Source organism: Aulonocara stuartgranti (assembly GCF_965226115.1).
Source record: "Aulonocara stuartgranti genome assembly, chromosome: 19".
NCBI lineage: Eukaryota > Metazoa > Chordata > Actinopteri > Cichliformes > Cichlidae > Aulonocara > Aulonocara stuartgranti.
In genome coordinates, this window is record NC_138955.1 from 12,247,939 (window position 1) to 12,268,867 (window position 20,929).

At 39.8% G+C, this 20,929-nt stretch overlaps 1 protein-coding gene and 1 long non-coding RNA gene across 2 annotated transcripts in view; one reads left to right on the forward strand and one right to left on the reverse strand.

The window, feature by feature from the left end:
- LOC309695677 overlaps positions 1 to 20,929 on the forward strand; it is a 45,695-nt gene that overhangs the window by 3,050 nt on the left and 21,716 nt on the right. Inside the window, exon 2 of the long non-coding RNA XR_014273207.1 lies at positions 10,727 to 10,949. This is a non-coding gene — a long non-coding RNA (uncharacterized lncRNA). The remainder of the gene's footprint in view (positions 1 to 10,726; positions 10,950 to 20,929) is intronic.
- tmx1 (thioredoxin-related transmembrane protein 1) lies at positions 12,279 to 20,506 on the reverse strand. The gene is made up of 8 exons (XM_082515473.1): positions 20,266 to 20,506; positions 19,817 to 19,932; positions 19,512 to 19,557; positions 18,030 to 18,158; positions 15,922 to 15,967; positions 14,621 to 14,722; positions 14,426 to 14,492; positions 12,279 to 14,333 (listed from the first exon to the last, which is right to left on the reverse strand). The coding sequence occupies exons 1-8, from the start codon at positions 20,427 to 20,429 to the stop codon at positions 14,101 to 14,103; spliced, it is 903 nt and encodes a 300-aa protein (XP_082371599.1). The 5' UTR covers positions 20,430 to 20,506; the 3' UTR covers positions 12,279 to 14,100.

A 20,929-nucleotide genomic window follows, 5' to 3' on the forward strand; every position in this document is an offset into this window, starting at 1 on the left:
GAAGTGAGTATTTCTAATTCCCCCCTGCTCAAATGGCTTTGGGACTTTGTGTATTTATTACCTCTTTTTACATATTTGTGCCCATTCAAGTAAATGAGCTTGGTGCGGAGGAGCACAGGCAGTGCAAGAGAACGAAACTGCTGGTTTTGGTCTTTAAATAAAATTAGCTGACCAGAAGGGAAAACCTCCTTCTGTTAATTATCTGACCTGAGATCTGCTGACAGTGCTATTGTAAATAATCACAGTGAAGACACTAGGGATGGAAGAAGAAACAAACCTGAGCATAACGTTAGTTCAGACAGGCCATAAAGTGAAGTTGATCTCAGTGCCAGCTCAGTCAGTTTCAATTAGGTCCTGTTATTGATTTATATGACAGAGTCCAGCTCCTCTAAATGCACCTTAAAAATGTCAGCAAGGTAATTTGTTGAGGTAAATGAGGTCAGTCTTCGGCTGATTCACCTTCTCACATCCTGCTGTCCGTTTAAGCCTCACACCTGCAGGCTGCTTTGCAACCCATCTTTACCCTGGCTCCTATTTTAATGCTGCATTTATCAAAATCTTTTGCCACTGATGTTTTGTCTGTTTAGACTCTTGTTGCTGCTCTCCATGCCACATTGCACAGTGGGGAGGTGTGCTTCAACAGCCTTTCCAGCGATTTCCACATGAGTGATGAGGGGCAGTGATGGCCCTGAACATATTTATTATTACAGATGGAAACGACAATCTTTTTTGAATAGAGTGAGCTGTTTTCCAGTGCAACATGATATGGTTCTCAAATATTGTATAGACTCACGTGAGCCCTTCTATTATTCCTGAGCCTTCCTCTTAAAATACATGTTGACAAACACCAGAGCCCTGCAATTTAAAGGCCTATGCCTCTTTGACAACGTGACTGCTGCACACAATGTTCAGCAACTGTTCCTCTGTAAAATAAGCTATGTAATTACTTCTTGGTGATCAAGGCATCTTCTCTCTGACCGGCTTTTAGGATGGTACAGAAATAGTCCATCTCTCCTCCCCACTGTTGCGGCCCTGCAGAGAAACAACAGTCATTGTTGTGCTTTGAGGCTCTGCACTTCTTTTTAAGGCCATCAAATTGTTCAGCAGTAACAAAAATGGCTTTGGCTTTGTATGCTTCTGGGAAAGATTTAATGACACAATCAACATGCAATTTTGAAGTGCATGTTTTAGCTTTCATTTAAAGGGTTGAGGAAAAATACTGAATTAATAACTGAGGAATCGGAGACATTTTTATACACAGTCCCCTAAGCGGTGTCATCAGAATCAGAATAGAATACTTCATTAATCCCAGGGAGGAACTCTTTTGTTACAGATGCTCACTTAAACTATAAATATGTGATCCACATGAAATGAAAATGAAGACTATGTACAGTATAGACAAGAAATTACACGTGAAAATAGTCCAAGTGTCTTAAAGGAGAGTTATAAAGTTTGATGGCCACAGGCAGGAATGGCCTCCTGTGGTATTCGGTGCTGTAACATGGTCGAAGTTTATTGAGTCTGTTGTTATCTGATACTGTCAGTTTTCTGCCCCAGCACACCATAGCATCGAGGATGGTACTGAGCACCACACACTCATAAAACACCCCGAGCATCATCCACCAGATGTTGAAGGACCTCAGTCAGGTTCCTGTGTTTTTATTACAGTCCAGTTTATTGTCAGTATGCACACTAAGGTATTTATAATCCTCTGATACCACACAGACCCCCGTGGATGGGAACAGGAGTCACTGTTGTTGCTGTCCTTCTCGTGTCCACAAACGGTTGCTTAGTCTTTGCCAAATGAAGCTGTAGATGGTTTTGCTCGCACCGCGTAACAAAGTTGTCCTGTACTCTTCCTCGTCACCATGTAATTGCACAGCACAGTGGTCATAGACACACATAGACACATATGTTAGCTTAACTGGGGATTCTAGCGGACTTAAAATAGATAAAAGTGCACAGAATAGAGAACTGTGAATAAAAATAAACATAACCATAAATAAATTTTGCATACTAACACTGTGAGAATCCTGCAAGCAATGACTCCAAAACCTGGAATTCATGGTTATAGACATCACCAGACAATGAAGTTTCCCCCATTTGTGCCAGGCTGTCATTAGTTTGTATTGTTTGTTGGTCTTTTAGTTTTATCTTCAGCAAGGGAAATGCATGATTAACTGAGCTTGAGATCAGGTGATTGACTCGACCACTGAGGAAAAATTCATGCTGCTGTTTTAGTCTGTACTCAGCCACACCCTAAATTCCACTGCCATCAGAAACCATACATGGTCTGATGAATTATGCTTCCTATGTTGTGTTTAACAGATTGCTCCCTGTTTTTTCTTCAGAAAATGCCCAACTGTTGATTTGTCCACTCATAACTCTTATGTAGTTAACTCTCTGATGGGCATGTTTTTGTTTTTGCAGCCTAAGATGACGCATGTGCACGCACTCCTTGCTTCAAACTCTGTATGTAAGCTGTTGCAGTCAATGAACTAATGCATCTGTGTGATAAATCTACAGGGCCTCTGTAAACGAATTCAGTACGTTCCATTTAGATTGGTATTCATGTACATGTGCGTTTCTAGCTATTTTGTTACCTAGTGTTCACCTGCTCCTCATCAGAAGTTTGTAATATTTTAAAAGAAATGATGGTTTGCTTTAAGTCAGACATTTTCTACATTAATGTAATTGTCAGATGCATATCTGTTTTGTCTCAACATGTGCGATCTGGCTTTAGATGTCTTAGTAATCTAATACAGTTCATATCCCCCACAATGTTTGGATGTGCTTTTTTGTTGGTTTGCAGCTAACATGTTGCAAATGTATTCAGGTCTCATCCAACTGTAGCCATCACAAGGGCCTTTTGTTAAAAACGATCACTTTAATACATGTGTAAATGGTTTCCTTGTTAAAGGTGAAGTAAGTTCTCAAGCTACAGGATTGTGTTGCTGTGAGCCCACATCTAACAGTGCTGCCATAGCACCAAGCATCAACAGCTCCCTGGTTATGTAACCGCATTGTAAAGTGAGTATGCTGCCCGAGTCAGGATACGCTCTCTCACTGGTGCTCATAACAAATAACACATATCCATATTCTGACATTTCGTTTCTGCAGTGAAACTCAGTTTGTTGTGATTTCCATACTGTTGCCTGCCTCACACAGCCTTAAACAGACAAGCTTCATCCAAGGAGAAATATATTAACCCTGACCTACAGCAGAGACTTAACCTTGACAGAGACATGCCAGGTTTATTGCTCCCGGCTCTGACCCGGCTCTTATCTGGCTCTTTTTTGTGAGCTGCTTTTCTTCAACAGCCTCAGATATGAGCTTTTATAAGCCAGATGAGCAGCTTCTGTTGAAGCACTCAACTTCAAACCGAGTGATGTCAGCCTCTAAATCAGAGTGTAGAACAACCAGAGATCTGAGAGGACCACCAGCAAATAAAGATAACCAATCCCTTTCACTTATGTGCATTCTTCTAACCTACTTTAACTTGAACTTGAACCTATAAAAAATGGAAAATACTGTATTTTATATCCCACAATTAAAACAAAAAATCTTGAATTAATATTTTACAACCAAATTATATCATTGCACTAATATTTATTTCAGAGATATAAAACAATCGTAATGCTCTCTTCTTCATAATGAGTCCTGTTATTATGGAGAAAATTGTGGCATAGTGTCCTCACACTATGATTACTGCATTTAAACTACAGTAGTGGTTCATTTACATGTACTTTAGTGTTTTTTGGTTTTACTGTATACTTTTACTTCACTATACACTCACTGGTCACTTTATTAATACTAGTAAAGTAAATAAAGCAAAAGTTTAGTGATATAGTGCCAGCTGCGGACTTGTAGTTTTTTTCACGTTTTTATTATTTTGTTGCGATATTTATCTTGAAAGGAAATCTCAGGCTCAGTGGAGAGAGACCCAGAGTCTGGGGCCCAGTGGTGCAAAAGCTCTGTGTACGCTTCACAGCCAGCAGGCCCTGATTACATGACCTCAGGGAGCTGCTGGAGAGGTATGGAAATAAAACTTCACTGGTGATGTGTGTTGCTGTTTGTCCACACAGAGCTCAAATATTAAAACCCTAAATTGTTAATACTAGTAGTAGGTTGGACTCTCTTTTTCCTTCAGAGCTGCCATCATTCTTTGTGGCATAGATTCAACAAGCTGCTGAAAACACTCCTCAGGAATTTTGCTCCATAATGACATTTCAATCAACTTTCTTCACCATTCTGATGCTCAGTTTGAACTTCAGCAGGTCACCTTGACCATGCCTACATGCCTACATGCCTAAATGCACTGAGATGCATTATGAGAACAGTTTTTAGTTAATACCAACTATTAGCGATTTTTCAGATGCCGATTTAACAAGATACGGGAATATTATATAATGCTCGACATTAGAAATTCCTAACTATTTGACTTGTGACTCAAGTATCTAATTAGGGGATTTCAAATGTCTAGAAATTTTTAGGCATTGCACAAGGCCAGACAAAGCAGAGCTTATCCTTTAAACTTCTTGTCTGGCTCCATTTAAAAACCCATTTGTAGGTGTAATTAAACAGTATTTCACCAAGAGAATTAAAAAAAAGAAAAAGAAAAGTGAAACAGAAGTATTTTTCTTCTTCTTCCCGTGACATTAATTATCTCACGATGCATTGCGAGTCTTAAGCGTGCAAAGGAAACCTTGGTCGTATAAACCTACTACACAGAAATAATTGCACCAATTAAAGAGGGGTTTTCTCGTCATTCTTCACTTTTTAATTTTTCTCCTCGACCTTTCTGGCAGACAAACGATGGTGGAGAATGCACACACACACACACACACACACACACACACACACACACACACACACACACACACACACACACACACAAAAACCTTGTGCACTGGGAGAGGGATAGTCAATAGAAAAGACTCAAAAATCTGTCACTTTTGAGCCCTTTTGCCATTGTTCCCCCGCTGTTAAGAGATTTAAGATGTCAAAGAAAACTCGCTCTCTTTTTTTCTCTTCACACAAAGGAATGCGGATTCTAAACACTCTCCCACGCCCAAACCTAAGACCAGATTTCACTTGTTCTTTTGACCCGTGATAATGTTTAAACTGTACTGGAGGGTGTTTTCACGTGTCAGCTCGGGGACTTAAACAATTCAAGAGGACCAGATGTGTGTTTCACATGGGTTGAGGTGCTCCAAAACAAACTATCATATCCATGGGAACAGCCGCACTGCTCGCTGAGTTTGGTTTAAAACTTTGGGACTGGAGTAAACATCGACTTCCTTCTGACTAGAAAATATGCGTCTTAACATCAGCGCAAACTAAAAGACTCATGAAGCAGTGCATCAACAGCACCCCTGAGATAAACATTTGCACAAGATTATTTTGCAAGACATACGAGAAAATGCATTGGCATTGTACCCCGCCTTTCGCCCTATGACAGCTGGGATAGGCTGAACAGGATAAGCGGACGCGAATGGATGGATACGAGAAAATGCTTATAACATTAGATCGTGATTAAACAGCTGTGTAAAACGATGTCACATTGAAACTAATGACTTGATTTAGAGATTTAGAGAGTCACATCTCATGGTTTTGCAGTCCAAGACTATATTTTACCACATTATGAGCGTCAACATGCACATAATGTTCTTTTTGAGCAATTTTCTCTCTGACAGAGAAGAGCCAGATATTTCTCTCAGGTGCAAGCAAAGTGACAACAACCACACCCCTAGTATTAAGAGCCAGTATGTCAGTGTAGTGTTTACAGGTTCGCTATATGCAACCTTTGAGAAGTCTCTGTCATTATAAGTTAAAGAAAGCTGTGACAGTCTTTTATACCTTTATACTTTTGTTCTTGTGGTATTTTTAAATTTAACTCTACTGGTTAGAGGAAAATCCCTTTAAAAGTAGCAGTTTTGTGGAGTTTCCTTCTTGTTTTACTCAGGCTGTGAGCATTTATTATTTCTTTAAATGGACCGTGTGGTGTTTTTTTTCCTTCTCCGCCCCCTCTCCCCTCACCCCTGAAAATCCACTCAGTGTATCCTGTGTTTATACTTTATACCATGTTGCTATTTTAGTGCCCTTGCATTCAGGCAAAGAAACGTGGCAGGGTTTTCTCTCTGGCATAACCGCATTGGTTTCCTGAAAATGTACCTGCTGTAGACTGAATGGGAGACACAACAACAAACCATTGTGTTTCATTTTTATTTTTGTTTTAGCCTCCGTGTAATTATCTGGTCTGGAGGGAAGTGACAGAGCTCCTAGATGTAAATATGGGTGGATACAGAGGAGGGTGTTTGTGGAAGGAAAGAAAAGATTTTGGTCAACTGTAATTACAGTGGAGACGCAATTAGCCACTAAACAGACAGACTTTGTCATGAATGTGTAACGACACAATGAACATATTGAGTCTGAGCTGGACAAAGACCCTGCTACTGCTACAAGTAGTAATATCGTGAGCACGCGCCAGCCTAAAACCTTCCGAGAAAACTCAGAAACATGGAAAGTAGCTTTTTATCCTTAATTCGCCCCCTAAAAAGTAAAGAAATGTAAAGTAAATGGTTATTAAATGATAATTTAAGATTAAAAAAAAGGTGTCTTGAAGAGGTGCTAACAGTTTAGGTACAGCACTGCTAACATGTTTAAAGGTTTTTTCCATCCTGACATTTTTTCCAATTTACCACCTATTACATGGTGGTAGTTGAGATTAGTCAGTCAGGACCACAAACATGTCCAAAACCATTACTGTGTGTTGATATCCTCATTTTCCACTGATTTACACTCACAAAATTCAATCGTGTCTGCCCAAATGTTCCGGTGACGCGTCTTTCTCCCTTTACATGGGATCATCTGCCTCCATCTCCCCCTGTCCTCCTGTGTCACACCAACCCTCTGCATGTCCTCCTTCATCACATCTATAAAGCTCCTCTGCGATCTTCCTCTTTTCCTCCTGCCTGGCAGCTCCATATTCAACATCCTTTATCTAGTACGTGCACTATGCCCCCTCTGCACATATTCAAACCATCTCAGCCTCGACTCTTTAACGTTGTCTCCAAACTGCTCAAGCTAATGTGCTCATTTCTAGGTTTGTCCGTCCTGCTCATTCCCAGTGAAATAAACTCACAACCTTCACAACCTCTGCTCCTTACATCTCCAGCAAACAAGAAGGGGCTCAGAGCCGATCCCTGATGTAATCCCAGCCACACCTTAAACCCATCTGTCACTCCTACCGCAGGTCTCACTGTCCTCATACATGTCCTACACCACCCTCACATACTTCTCTGCCGCTCCTAACGTTCATGCAATACCACAATATCTGTTTCTGCTTTCTCTAGAGCCACAAAGTCACATTGTAGCTCCTTCTGTGCTCCTCTATACCTTCACATCAGTTAGTCTGGCTTCAACAAATCTCTCCCATAGTTTCATGTTATGACTGATCAGACAAACCAAGTTAAAAAAAAAAAAAAAAAGGATTTGGGTGGCAATGCCAAAAAAAAAAAAAGCAATGAATGCAAAGTCCAAAGCCATCAAATGGCAGGGCTGCAGGTGAATTTGTGATCAGGCTCAGGTGGGAATGAAACACAGGTAAGACAAATGATGGTGAAGCAGGGTAAGACAAAGAAATGCAAACAATAATAATAATGCATTAAAAAAAACAAATAAAACAGAAACATGAGCACATACACATACTTAATTTTCAGCTAGATTCACAGATTTTCTCAGTAGCCACACAAGCATATTCTAATTTTCTTTCTTTGAATGATCTGATAAATTTTGTGGGTTTTCAGCACCACTGTGAAGAAAATTATCCTCATCTTAAACTGCTTTTTGAGGGTTTTGAAGTCTAAAGAAACAAAAACATGTCCAATCTCAGTGACCCAATACTCGGATGATCTTAAATTTTTCCTATTATAACAAAGAGATCTCAGTCTTTTTATCTTCCTTATGTGTGGTAATGGTCCAACCACATGGAGGGTACTGAGGGGACAAAGCTCACAGAACAAGCGCTGCCTTGTTGGACACTCACACTCTTACCTCGCTGGCGTCCAGTAGACCAGAGGGACCAGCAAGATCATATAACACTGTCCTGCTTTTCTCATGGATTTTTGTGGTCTGAGCCAAAACCTCTTCTGTCCACTAGGATTTATTTATTTATGTATTTTTAAAAGAGTTCAAACCAAAAAAATTCTTATGCCTCTTTCCGCATGCTGGATAAGTGACTTTTCATTTATTCTATGATAAGACGTTTAAGAGTTAGAGGAGTACAGACACTTTGTAGATTACCGTTATTATTGTGAGAGAAATTATAGCTGAAAAAATGGAAATGGAACTGATTCATAGAGTGAATTATATGAATTATGGAATTGGGCTACGGGGGTGTGGGAAACAAGATTTTGAAAGTTTCTGTTTGTGGTTGTCTGCAAAAGGTGTGTCAGGTTAAAACCTGCACATCCATTCAGTGAGAGGTAAAAAATTAGCCAGACAGACTTTCATTTCCCTTCCACAGACACAAGTTAAAGTACATTTACTCTGAGACTGTACTTTAACAGTTTTAATTTATTATTCTCCTCAACAACATCTATCTAAAAGCTACTGGTTGCTTATCTAAAGCTAACTATGCTGGGATTTATGGGAAGTACGCATGTATCCATAGACAGATGACTGAACAGGCCAGAGGGCTCAAAGAGTCAAATTCCCACTATTCATCTGCAAAACATTAAGCAAAAACAACAAACATAAGACTGGAAACAAATGCAGGAGGCTCACAGAGAGAACCAAACCCAATGCAAATTGTAAATCTGAAGGAACATTTCTACCAAAGCAGAGCAGTTCTGCTCAGCTGTTCTGTGTTTTCACATTAAAAAAGAGGCTTGAAGCCCTGATTCTCTTTGGGAACCTCAAAATAGTAAGACCTTGTGTCTGCAGAGGCATCAGTAGATGTGCTTTATTAAAAAAAAAAAGGGGAGGGAAAAGAAATTGTAATATCCATAAACGCCTCATGTAGCTCCACTTAGGAAAATATTAAGATATGAAAGAATTCAAATTATTTTTAAATATAAATAGAATGAGACAAAGTTAGAGAGGTACAGACAGAAGTGTGACAGAAGAGGATGATCCACTAGTCTGCCTGAAACTGCCATCTTACTTTGTTTTCTGGTGGCGAAAAAAGTAAAAGAGTTTCAAATCAACCACAAAGAGCTCCAAATCAAGCATAATGAGACAGAAACCAACTACAAAAAGACATAAAAATGAAGGCTTCTTTGCAAGAGGCCTTTCATATGACTAGAGCCAGGGGCAACTTGTTTCTTAACTGCTATAATACGATGGTTGACATGGTAATAAAGGCTTAATTAAACCTTGCATATTACCTATTAGTAATATTATAACACATAACACTTTAGTGCATATTTGTCTGGATTTAAGAAGCTAGAAACTTCTTTCACCTAAGACCTATAGCTGAAAGCCTCACTGTGAGCTTCTCTCTAATGAGCTCTAAATAAACCAGCAATTTTCATCTGCACTGATGATTCACACCCACCACAATGGGAACACAGCAGACTGAACTCCTTGGCATACACTTCCCCCCTTTGTTTCTCCAATGTAGAGAAGTCAGTGTTTCACCAAAGTCTACAGGATTCTCTTAACAGGGATCATCAAAGTCTGGAGAACTAATAAACCCAGCCAGCCTGAAAAGAAGAATGAAAGAGCCTCTGTAGAAATGTCACAGTACAACATAGTGTTATCATACAGAATCCAGCTCTCCTGCTGCAGACATGGCACTTCAGAAGAACACTGCTGGTAAAGTTAAAGCAAGGACAATAGCAAACTATATGGACCAAAGCGAGTTAAATGAACAAGAACAGAAACTACTAAACTGCCATCTGTCTTTGCTTTAGGATGCAGAACAGTACCCCGTTCAGCTTAAAGGGAATCTGCGTATGTGCCCGATAAATCAAACCCAGTATGGCAGCTTCAGTTGAGTGTGCATTCAGCTTTTATCAAGCATCTGCTCTGTGTTCTTCATGTGCAGGATGACCCCGCTGCACTGAAGCGCCCGAGGGGGCGTGTAGCAGGCTGGTACAGTACATCAGGGGAATCCCATCAAACACCTTTCCTCTTTCATTCTCCTTCCAAGAAACATACTACTGCTAAACAGAGCGTGTGCACAAGGGTACTCAAGCTGAAATCACAGCTCTGATGAGAGATACAATACAGGAGTTGTCACTCAAGATAGGAAATGGGAAGCCTCAGGAGAATAAATTAGAGAAAATGTCAGCTGCAGCTTTTACATTCAGAATACCACACTTTTACATTCCTGTCACAATGTCCTGAGGTGCACATTTGTCTGACATAATGCTTACTAGTAGCTCCTGAGGTCAATGTTGGCTTTGAAAATAACTCAAAATGTGTGTGAGAGTGTCACCTGCTGGCAGACTTTGGCGCTTAATATAAAATATGTTCATTTAAAGTTTTTATATTTAGATTTTAAGATGGTTTAACTGGAGTTCACGTTCACTCATTTATTACATTTATTTGGCAGTTACCTGTTACCTTTTCATCCAGGTTTAAGCTGTGATCACTTTTTCATGTATACAAGAATATAGTATATATTGGTGGGGTTAGATGAATTAGTGATTCTAAATTGGCCTTAGGTGAGACGGTGAGTGTGACGGTTGTCTGTCTCTCTGTGTTATCCCTGCATCAGATTGGTGACGTGTCCACAGTGTACGCGCCCTTCATGCTATGGTAGCTGGGATCGTCTCCAGACCACACATGGACCCCTGATAAGGATAAGGAGAAGAGGGTGGATGGATGGAGCACATGTGGCAGACCTTTGGTTTTCATGTCTCCTAATCAACTTGTCTTGTGATCCTTTATGTGGAGAAGCTGCTGCACAACACTAAGAAGAAGATAAAACTTTCTCCAGAGTGAGTACAGTAATCAAATTCAGCTACACACTGATGCATTTCCTTAAACAATGATACATCATCTACATTTATAGCACCTTTTAAACTTTTCCTCATTCAGCCTTTTACACCATGTACTGTATTTAAGTGGATGTAGCCAATTTAGTCAGTTTAGAAGAAAACCACCCAACATCCAGGCACAGTTACTGAACTTCCTTTAATTTTAATGGTCGCCAGAACAAAACAGAATGCATGCAAAACTGCATAAAGTTAAAACAAACAACAACTTAAAAAGCTTAAAGATTTTTACCTACCCCTTGAGTTTTTCTAAAGATTTTAATTCAGGATTATTTGAGTACTGTCTCTGTCTGACTGTATCACTGCTCCCAATCATTATTCTGACTACACACCAGAAGCTGCCATGCTAAGCACTATTCAGCCAGTCACATGGTGGAAACTCATTTAGTTCATTTAGGAGTGTAGATATGGTCGAGATGACCTTTTCAAACCAAGCATTAAAGTGGGAAAGAAAGTTGTTTTAGGTGACTATGGGAATGGGTGTGTGAGACAAGCTGAGCATTTCAGAAACTGCTGATATCCTGAGATTTTTCCACACAACCATCTCAACAGTTTACAGACAATGATCTGAGAAAGAGAAAATATCCGCAGAGTGGCAGCTGTCTTTTTGTTGTTGTTGCTAGAGTGCAGAGAATAGTCAAATTCCTTTAAGCTGATAGAAAAGTAAGGCTCCATCCTGCTGCTGGTGGTGTAATGGTGTAGGAGATATCTTCTTGACATACTTTGAGCCCCTTATCACAAACTGAGCATCACTGTTAAACACTGAAGGCCCCCTCAAGCTCGTTGCTTACCATCTACATCCTGATAGTAAGACTTCCTGATGGCTGCTTTCAGCAGGATATCACACCATGTCTCAAAGCTCAAATCATTTCAAACTGGTTTCATGCCTGTGACAGTTAATCTAGTAGAGACCTTTGGGATGTGGTGGAACAGGAGATTTCAATCATGGCTGTCAAATCTGCAGAAACTCTGTGACACCATGAAGTCAACATCGATCAAAATCTCTGAGGAATGTTTCCAGCACCTCCGTAAATCATCTGAAGTTCTGATGCAAAATTGGTCCATCTGGTAATAACATAGTAATAAAGTGTCCAGTGAGTCTTAATCACCCAAGTAACTCTTTACCAAATTTTTTATTTCTTCAAATATTGTCAAATCTACCACTTGACAATTTTCTCGCTTCACCTGCTTAATATCCTTTTTGCATCTTTGTCAAACTGTATATTTTACAGAATAATATCACGCAAAAGCAAAACAACAGCTAAAAGTTAATGTTTTTTAGAGTTAACCCTTTATTTAAAGAAACAATCAAGCATCACAGGTGACTCACTGTAAAGTGAGAATGCTACAAGTCATATGTACAACCAGTTTCATCCATCACCTAAATGATCAATTGGCTTTTTCAGGAATAAAAATCAGCATAGAAAAAAAAAATCTAAATAAATGCAAGTCATTACAAGCCCCTTCAGAACGAAAACGTGTAACAAAACACTGGTCGTGTACTGGGTCTGTAGTTCGGTTAAAAGGAGGAAAAGTATACAGGAGTTAATGTTCTTTGAGTGCCATCGTTCATAAAGTGTTAATGAGACGTCAGCGCACGATGTGTGTCACTCATGCATATAAAAGAAGCTCAGGTGTTTGACATTTTTACAAGTGATGTTGGTGAGGGGAAAAAAAAAAGAAAACACGTCAGTTTTATTATTGCTCCTCAAAGCGGAGCAGCATTAGTACAGATATGCCACACATCGCTCTGGATAGAGGAATTTACCAAGTCTTCATATTGTTCGTCTTCTTAATCGCACCTACACGGCGTTGCAGACCTGGCCTCGCAAAGGGTTTTGTTTGTTTTTTAATCAAATATCTTTTCATAGTTAAAGAATCACAAGTAAAAATATTAGAAACAGATAATAAATCAGACATAACATTAATAGCTTTAGGATAACTTATGGGGAAACTAAAGAATCTACTGAAAAACATTCTCCACGTCTTTAATTTAAACTCAATATCACATCTGTGCAAGATGGCCTAGTACTTTGCTGAACAACAGAAACACAGCCTAGTCAAAGTGAAAGAGTGATGTGATCGTCGCTCTTTCTATAGCATAGATGCTATTCGAAGGGTTCCTGCCCCACATGTACCTGTGTCAAGAGGATGTCTGTAATACGGCCTGGGCTGTGTTAACTGTTCAAACTAGTATTCTAAATAGGGTCACAAATACAAGTGTAGCCACATTTGCATTTGATATACTTAAAATATTTACCACAAAGCTTGTGGCTGAGTTTAAATTAACTTCACATGAATAAAAGAGAAAACGAGCATCACTGTTTGCCGCACTCAAACCCAAGTCTAAACCATAGCTGTAACACGACGGCTAATACAAACGTAAAGATTCCTACAGTTGCTTCAATTTAAAAGCCTCCATTTGGTAAGAAGGAGGCTTTTATAGTGAAACAGCCACAGAAAAGTCAATGTGGGAAAATATCAAATCACTCCTTTTTTTTTTTTTTTTAAATCTGCAACAAGCAAACTGAAAAACTAACATTTTAGACGTCCTTCGCCACGTTCTCGCCATCAGACACAGAAAGTGGAAAGGTGTGTGAACATTAGGGTTCAAGTTGCAGATGAAATCAAATTAAATGAAGTTACCTGTCCACATAGATAACCTACAACCCTGTTATAATAATTCAGAGATTAAAAATATAACACATTTATTTAAAAAACAATGCATAGCATAAACATCGTTGCAAAAATCCAGCCGCACTGCACGCCATACCTAAACCTCAGCCAGACCGTTTGTTTCAGAAACAGGTGTCTGGAGCGCTGCTTTTCTTTTTCCAGGTGGAGTCTGCTGCTTAGGCTTAGAGAGAGAGCAGAGGCGAAAGTCTAAAGCTCTCCTTTAAAAAAATGGGGGAGGGAGAAAAAGAAAAGAAGTGAGGCATTTTTAGGATCTTGGGGGTGAGGAACAGGACCAACGGGAAGATTTTGGACTCTGCTCTAAAAGAAACAAACAAAAAAAAACACTGCTGCTCAGGAACTTGGCTCCTTCAACTCTGCTGTCTCAACGGTACTCGTGTCAAGAGGAGGCTCTCTCTCTCTAAGTGTCCTCTTCCTCTTCCTCGCCCCGGTTGCCCACCACCCGCTTCCTCAGGGCGTCGTCAGGGAAAGCCTGCCCCCTGGGTTCAGGGCGGCCCTCGGGAGATCCTCTCCGTTTTCTCCAGACCTCGTCGTGGTCCTCTTCTTCCTCCTCCTCGTCATCTTCCTCGCCATCAGCCTCAATGGCATCCTCTTGTTGCTGGATTAATCTCGCCTGATCCATAGTCTGTTTCTCTGCACAGCAGCATTTGGAGCAACAGTCAGTATCTTACTGTATATAACATAAATGTGAATTAGTATTTAGTCTAATCTATTACAAAACTCACTTGGGTAGTAATCGTGAGAAGAGAATCTTCTTGAGGGGAAAACGAAATCTGCAATGAACACCAGTAACTGCAACAGACAAGACAGGATTAACCGTTAAACCACTGGGAATGTGTGCATTTGTGATGAACGATGTAAGAGCTTCAAAACAGAATCATTTCGGTTTCATAATGACAAAGCGCGGCAAAATTACTCACCAGACCCAACGCCAGGCCAGAAAACAGAGTGGCCAAGCCAAAGATAACATATGATCCCCAAACGGGAATCCCCAGCTTCTCCGTCATGTAGTTATGACAACGCTGGAAATCACAAGAGACGAGATATTTCAACCCACATCAACAAAGCATCCCAATTCAATTATTCTTTAGATCTTTTTTAACCCGTGCTTTTGTTTATATGTAGCTAAAATTCATATCATCAATAGAAGGGTCCAGTGAACATCTGGCGCCACCTTCAGGCCACACGCTGAACTGATTATACAGGTACAGCAGGGTAGAGCGCCAAAGATTTGAAAGTTGAATCTATAGTTTTTATAGCTTATATATACAATTTAGTTCTTGTTTTAACAGCTACAGTTCTGTGCAAAAGTCTTAAACCTCCCCTAATTTCTTTATACCGTATTTGGAAAATGGGAAAAGGGTGCAGAGATTTATTGAACATAGATGGAAATACAGAATAAGAGACAAAAAGTGAGCTTCTTATAAGCTTAAGAGTTAATTTTTGGTATGACCACAGCCTTAATGCTTTTAGGGAAGCCTTTTCTATGATTTCTTTAAGCAGTCTTCAGGAATAGAAGCTCTTCTTTGACTGCTTTTTGTTCAATATGCAGCCAAATGCAGTCAATGCCAAAAGAAAAACTTTGTAAGACCTTCAGACAGTCTGGAGGACGATTGCTCAAGACTGTTAAAAAATATTCACAAGAAAGCGGGACTCCTTGGAAACAAATGTAAAGAAATGAGGGGCAGCTGAAGACTATTGCACAGTTGTATCGCAGCTGAACTGAATTAGATTCGGGAATATTCATCAGCAGCTTAACAGTAAGATATCACGACACTTAAACTGTCATTTAAAACAAAGCTGCCAACGGAGATACTCAAAATATATTTGAAACATCAAGTATGTGGTAGAGTTTACTTGTGTCCTGGTGCGTTTATCAATGTGTAAAGCCATTCTTAAGCCATCTGTCATAACCCCATGCAACTGATGTATGTCTTAACTCTGCATCCTAATTCAATTAAGCTGGGCAAGGCTTCCCTCAAAATTTCCTGTTTCCACCTATCTGAGTAATGTTTGATTACTCAATTCTCTGTAAGGTCCACTTACATTTGTTTTTCATCCAGTGTGCCAGCTCCGTAAAACTGGATTAGAAGTTTACAATTTGCACATGAAAGCAAGTCTAATTTCAACATGTAATTTCACTTTAGGCGTGACATGCACACAAAATAAATGCTTAATATGCATAATAACCTACAGCACTGAGAGAGAAATCCTCACTTACCCGGATAAACATGGAGAGCTTGAACAAAGCAGACATCGAATTCATTCTGTCAACAGAGGAGGGGAGGACAGCGTGTAATATAACACTGTTTCAATCTCTCACGTCACTACAAAGCCAAGACAAAAATAACAGGAGCGGCACAGGAGGGTGTGCATTTGTGTCTCACTTAAAAGCATCATGAAGAAAAGAGTAAACACTTCAAGTGATTTTCTGCTTTTTCAAAGGACAACAGTGACTCATTATTATTAAACTAATTGATAAATGGAGAATGAATCATTTCCCATCACAAATTCTACCTTGAACATGAAGCAGGGCTCTAGAGTGCGACCAAATTTTTCAGTGGTGCGACTAAAAAAAAAAAATTTGGTTGCACCTGTGCGACCAACTGTTCGGGTAGCAAAAAAAAAAAAAAAAATCTGCAACCTTCCCTGTGGTCAACAACAGACACACATTTTGCCCCTATCGTGGACTAAACCAATCAGAGATAGTAAGGGGCGGGACCTCTCTGATTGGCCGTGGTCCAGTTGAAAGTGCAGGTGGAAGTGGGAGGTGAATAAAGCGATATTATTCATTAAATCCTGAATCGACTTTTAAATATAACTGTGTTTTGCCAGAAATGCCAGATTCTCAGATTAAAGCTTACAAAACCATTTCAACAACAACCAAACAGCAAATGAGAGCAGGTACACGGATTCCACACAAAGACGTAAACACAGAGCCGACGCATCAGAATCAACTTTGTCTTTCTCGGCTTTCTCACCCGACGGCCCGTAGACGGACACGCTGTCGGAGCTTAGCGATCCTGATGCGTCCGGTCCGCGCTGTGTTTACGTCTTTTTGCGCTGATTCTGAGCTGCAGGTTTTGTCTCTCCAACCAAAATTCACCGAGCCAGCAGCAAAAGAAGCAGCAAACTGCGCTTCACATTTGATCAATGTCGTCATGAATTTTGCTGTTTTGCTTCCACGACTATTAAAAACACACTTCATGCACAGCTAGCTCTCTCTCTATCTCTCTCTGTACTTCAAGAACAGTTTCCCTTCTCCAATCTCTGTTTTCTGTATTATTATTACCCACCAGTCTACCGTTGTTTACAGCGCTGTTGGCTGCTGTCTTTTTCTTTTCTTTTTTTCACTTAAATGACTTCGGACAAGAAAGCCTATTTTTTCTGTTGTTCAATACTGAAGAAATTTAAACTTTATATGCAGAACATTGTAGAATATTTTTAAGGTTATCTGCTATAAAAAGCCAGACCAGGAAAATCTCCTTCATGTTTTTCTGTGTTTTATTCTCAGTTACTTTCACACAAAGGCATCTGCTGTGATGTTCACAATTCTGATGAAGTCAGTACTGATAAATGATCAGAATTATAATATTTTTGACTGTCTGAGGCTAAGCTGAATCGAATCGGGACTTTGAAAACCGGAATCGAATGGATTATAGAAATCAGTGATGATACCCAGCCCTAGTGAGCAGCCTAGGCACGACAGAAGTGGATGTAATAATAATAATAATAATGGATTGGATTTATATAGCGCTTTTCTAGGCACCCAAAGTGCTTTACAATACCACTATTCATTCACTCTCACATTCATACACTGGTGGAGGCAAGCTACAGTTGTAGCCACAGCTGCCCTGGGGCAGACTGACAGAAGCGAGGCTGCCATATTGCGCCATCGGCCCCTCTGGCCAACACCAGTAGGCAAGTAGGGTAAAGTGTCTTGCCCAGGGACACAACGACCAGGACAGAGAGCCCAGGGATCGCCACGGATGTAGCTGTAATAGGAAAAGAACTATTGCTAACTTTTCTGTTAAGTTAAGGCCTGATCCTTCTGAAATTCATAGCCAGTGCTCTGACACGGTGTCATCAATCTTTGAATCCTGAAAAAGCACAGTGTATCCAGAAAAACACATTATATTATATCAATTATTATAAAATTTGTGTGCGCCTAACTTTTGTGCCGGTACGCCTAACTTTTTGAAGTTAGCCGTACCTGTACACCCATGGCAAAAAGTTAGTCTAGAGCCCTGTGAAGGAAAACTAATTTAACTAATAACCCGGGCTGATACAACTCTAGCATTAATAGCATAGAGAATTACTGAAACTCACAAAAAGGAAGACGGTCCAAACCAAGAGGAAACCGGCTCGACTGCTTTCCATTTCTGGTCATGAACGAAGCTGAGGAAGTCATCTTTAGTGCGAGCTCCCTGGTACTTGCGGAAGACGCCGTCCTTAGAGCTGAAACACACAGATTCACACAGATAGGGACCATCTTATCGCCTGATATACTATCAAAAAATGCGTGCATTTAGCAGCTATAGTGGCTTTGAGCCTGAGAGCTGAAGTTGAGCGACAAGCTGCAGGATAAAGTAGTGAAGTGATAAAGATTTGAATTTTCTCCACTAAACAAATGAAAAATGATTGAATGAAGTATTTTACTGCATCAAGGGAAAGTTAATTTATTTGTGCTTCTACGTTTTCATGTCATGATTTCTGCATTCTCCTGAACCACAGGTCCAATTATACGCCACTGCCAATTTATGAAGAGATAATGTGTCATTTTATATGATGAATTTATTGTTGATTCCAAACAAACAAACAAACAAACAAACAAACAAACAGAAACGCATAGGTGCTGCTCACCTGTTTGCTGCGGATTTTGTAACTGTTAGAGCTGCAACTGCAATTAGTAATGCTATGGATAGCCATCAGGAGCTGAACTGTAACTCCTTTTTTGTGCTCCTAATATAATAAACCTTCAATTTGAACTGGCAGTGCTTCAGAAGGATAAATTTAGATCTGTTGCTAATAGACAGGAATAGACAGGAATTCAAGAGCTCAGCCTGCACAAATTTGCCAATTCACTACAAACAAACATACACACACCCAGTATATAGCTAGTACTGCACATATAAACTGAAGTGGCACAGCCAGAACAACTAAAGCAGAGCCACTGTTATAATCTGTTTTAGTCAGCCAAATAAACAGTGCAGAGACACGGGTCAATCTTTCAATACTCACTGTGAGCTACAGGAAAATAAACACACTACTAGTTCAGGGGCACCAAAGAAGCCTCAGGTTATTCTTTTTTTTTTTTCACTTAAAAATTTGGTCTGTTGCAATCTGAAAACTTTAGCTTCAACTCTGGCAGTTTAGGCTAGGTAATTTTGAAAACTATGTGGCATTTTGAATGTACTGCATTGTTACTGGAAACATGAAGGAAATGTGGAGAAAAAGACAGCAGGTTAGACTTGATCACAGGGTCAGAACTTACTAGTTGTTCCTCATACAAGACTAAATATAAGATTAAGACTGAGAAGGGGCGGCACCTTTCCATCCGAGTCACCAAGACTGTGGAATAGTTTCCTACTGCAGCTACTTTTAGCTGATTCTTTGAACTCTATGGCAAACCAGTTAAAACGTTTTTGTTCCTATCCTATAAATCCTATTTCTGCTACTGTACTTAAGAGTCCCAATGCAAAGTTTTCTGCCGTCCACAGACCAAACCATGATAAAACAACAGCTTGCACAGCTGGGTTAACTCATTTAAAAGAGGAAGTAAATAAAACCACAAAATAACCATGAACTTACTGGTATATAGTAGGAAGTGAAGTGATGATGAATCGCCCGCTCAAACCTTAGAAAGGGGGGAGACAAGTACACCAAGTGACAGACATGTTGAAGTGATCTTCAGCTACAGACCAACATTAGTATTAACACCTTACAAGAGGCTGGAAAAACAATGACTGACTCACTGCAGAGTTGCCATATCATTGCCAAATCTGTAACATCATCCTTTCCAACACAGAGAGGTTTCCTGAACTGACCTGAAAGCTTTGTTTCATGTGTACAAGTCATTGTGTAGTTGGTAAATGGGAGCGGTCATTCAGACCCACCTGGCTGCTCTGTCACATCCACTTTTGCTATGTTGACCCCCATGTCCTCTCCCCAGTCCGCAAACTCCTTCCACGCTGGTTGGAGCTGCTGGCACGCTGGACACCAGGGTGCGTAGCTGATGGAGATCAAGTTTCACAAAGAAAGACGCAAATCAGGAGCACAATTATCACTTTCACCGTGCAGATAACCACTAATCTACGAGTTATTATGAGTCTGTTATTTAGCAAAGTGAACCCCATGCAACTGATGTAAGCTGGTTAGCTAAAAATAGCAGCTGTTAGCAGAGCTGAACAATTTGAATTTGTCCTGACTACATGTCGAAATAAAAGATAACAATTAAATAAAACTAATGACCGTTGCCTTTAGACGGCTGGACTCGTGTTTATGGGAGTTTAAAAATAAATCTAGCTGACTAGTTGTGAGCACCGGACGTTAGCAAGACACTGACAATTCAATCATCCATTCCCCAGTCAGGATCTCCTCCCAGTTAGCATCCGTTACTTCTTTGAGACTGTCCGGCTTGGCCAAAAGTGGCGACGTTGTAAAGCATATTCCCAGCAGTGAAAAGTATATCCATGACGTGTGCTTCGTTTGCAGAAGTAAAGAAAACATGTTTGAGCCTCTGGTGCTCTTGGGTGCTACTGCTGCAGCTAGCTAGCAAACACGCTGTGCCTAACTTCCGCTGTGCGCCTAAACGTCACCGGTCAGCTGACGATTCAAATTATTTTTAATTAATTTTTCTCCAAAATATAGCTGGAACCATACATTTTCAATGTTTATTTTATTTCTTAATATTTATATTTATTTATAAATATTTAAAATGTATATTTATTTATATATTTGAAAATATATTTAATCTGAACAATTTATAACTAGAACAGTTAGTAATACCTGTTTTTATGTTTTTATTTATGTATTTTTGTTTTATTTCATGAATCCTCCTGGCTTTACTTGGCAAATACACTGGATTTTTCTTCATTATTCCTTTTGTGTTTTAAAAAATTAGAAGCATTAAAGGGGAGCAGAAATGTGCTTATTTACCTTATATTTTTTCTCATCACCCATGATCTTGTTCTACTTCCTCCAGCTGCTCGCTTTTGGGGTTGGCACAA

What these genes read in the sequence shown, in the direction of transcription:
- tmx1 (XM_082515473.1), bottom strand. Translation starts at nt 20,429, where the DNA reads ATGTTTTCTTTACTTCTGCAAACGAAGCACACGTCATGGATATACTTT. An exon ending in TTTGGACCGTCTTCCTTTTT is followed by an intron (nt 15,968 to 18,029) that starts GTGAGTTTCAGT and finishes CTCTGTTGACAG; the next exon opens with AATGAATTCGATGTCTGCTT. An exon ending in AGCTCTCCATGTTTATCCGG is followed by an intron (nt 14,723 to 15,921) that starts GTAAGTGAGGAT and finishes TGTGATTTCCAG; the next exon opens with CGTTGTCATAACTACATGAC.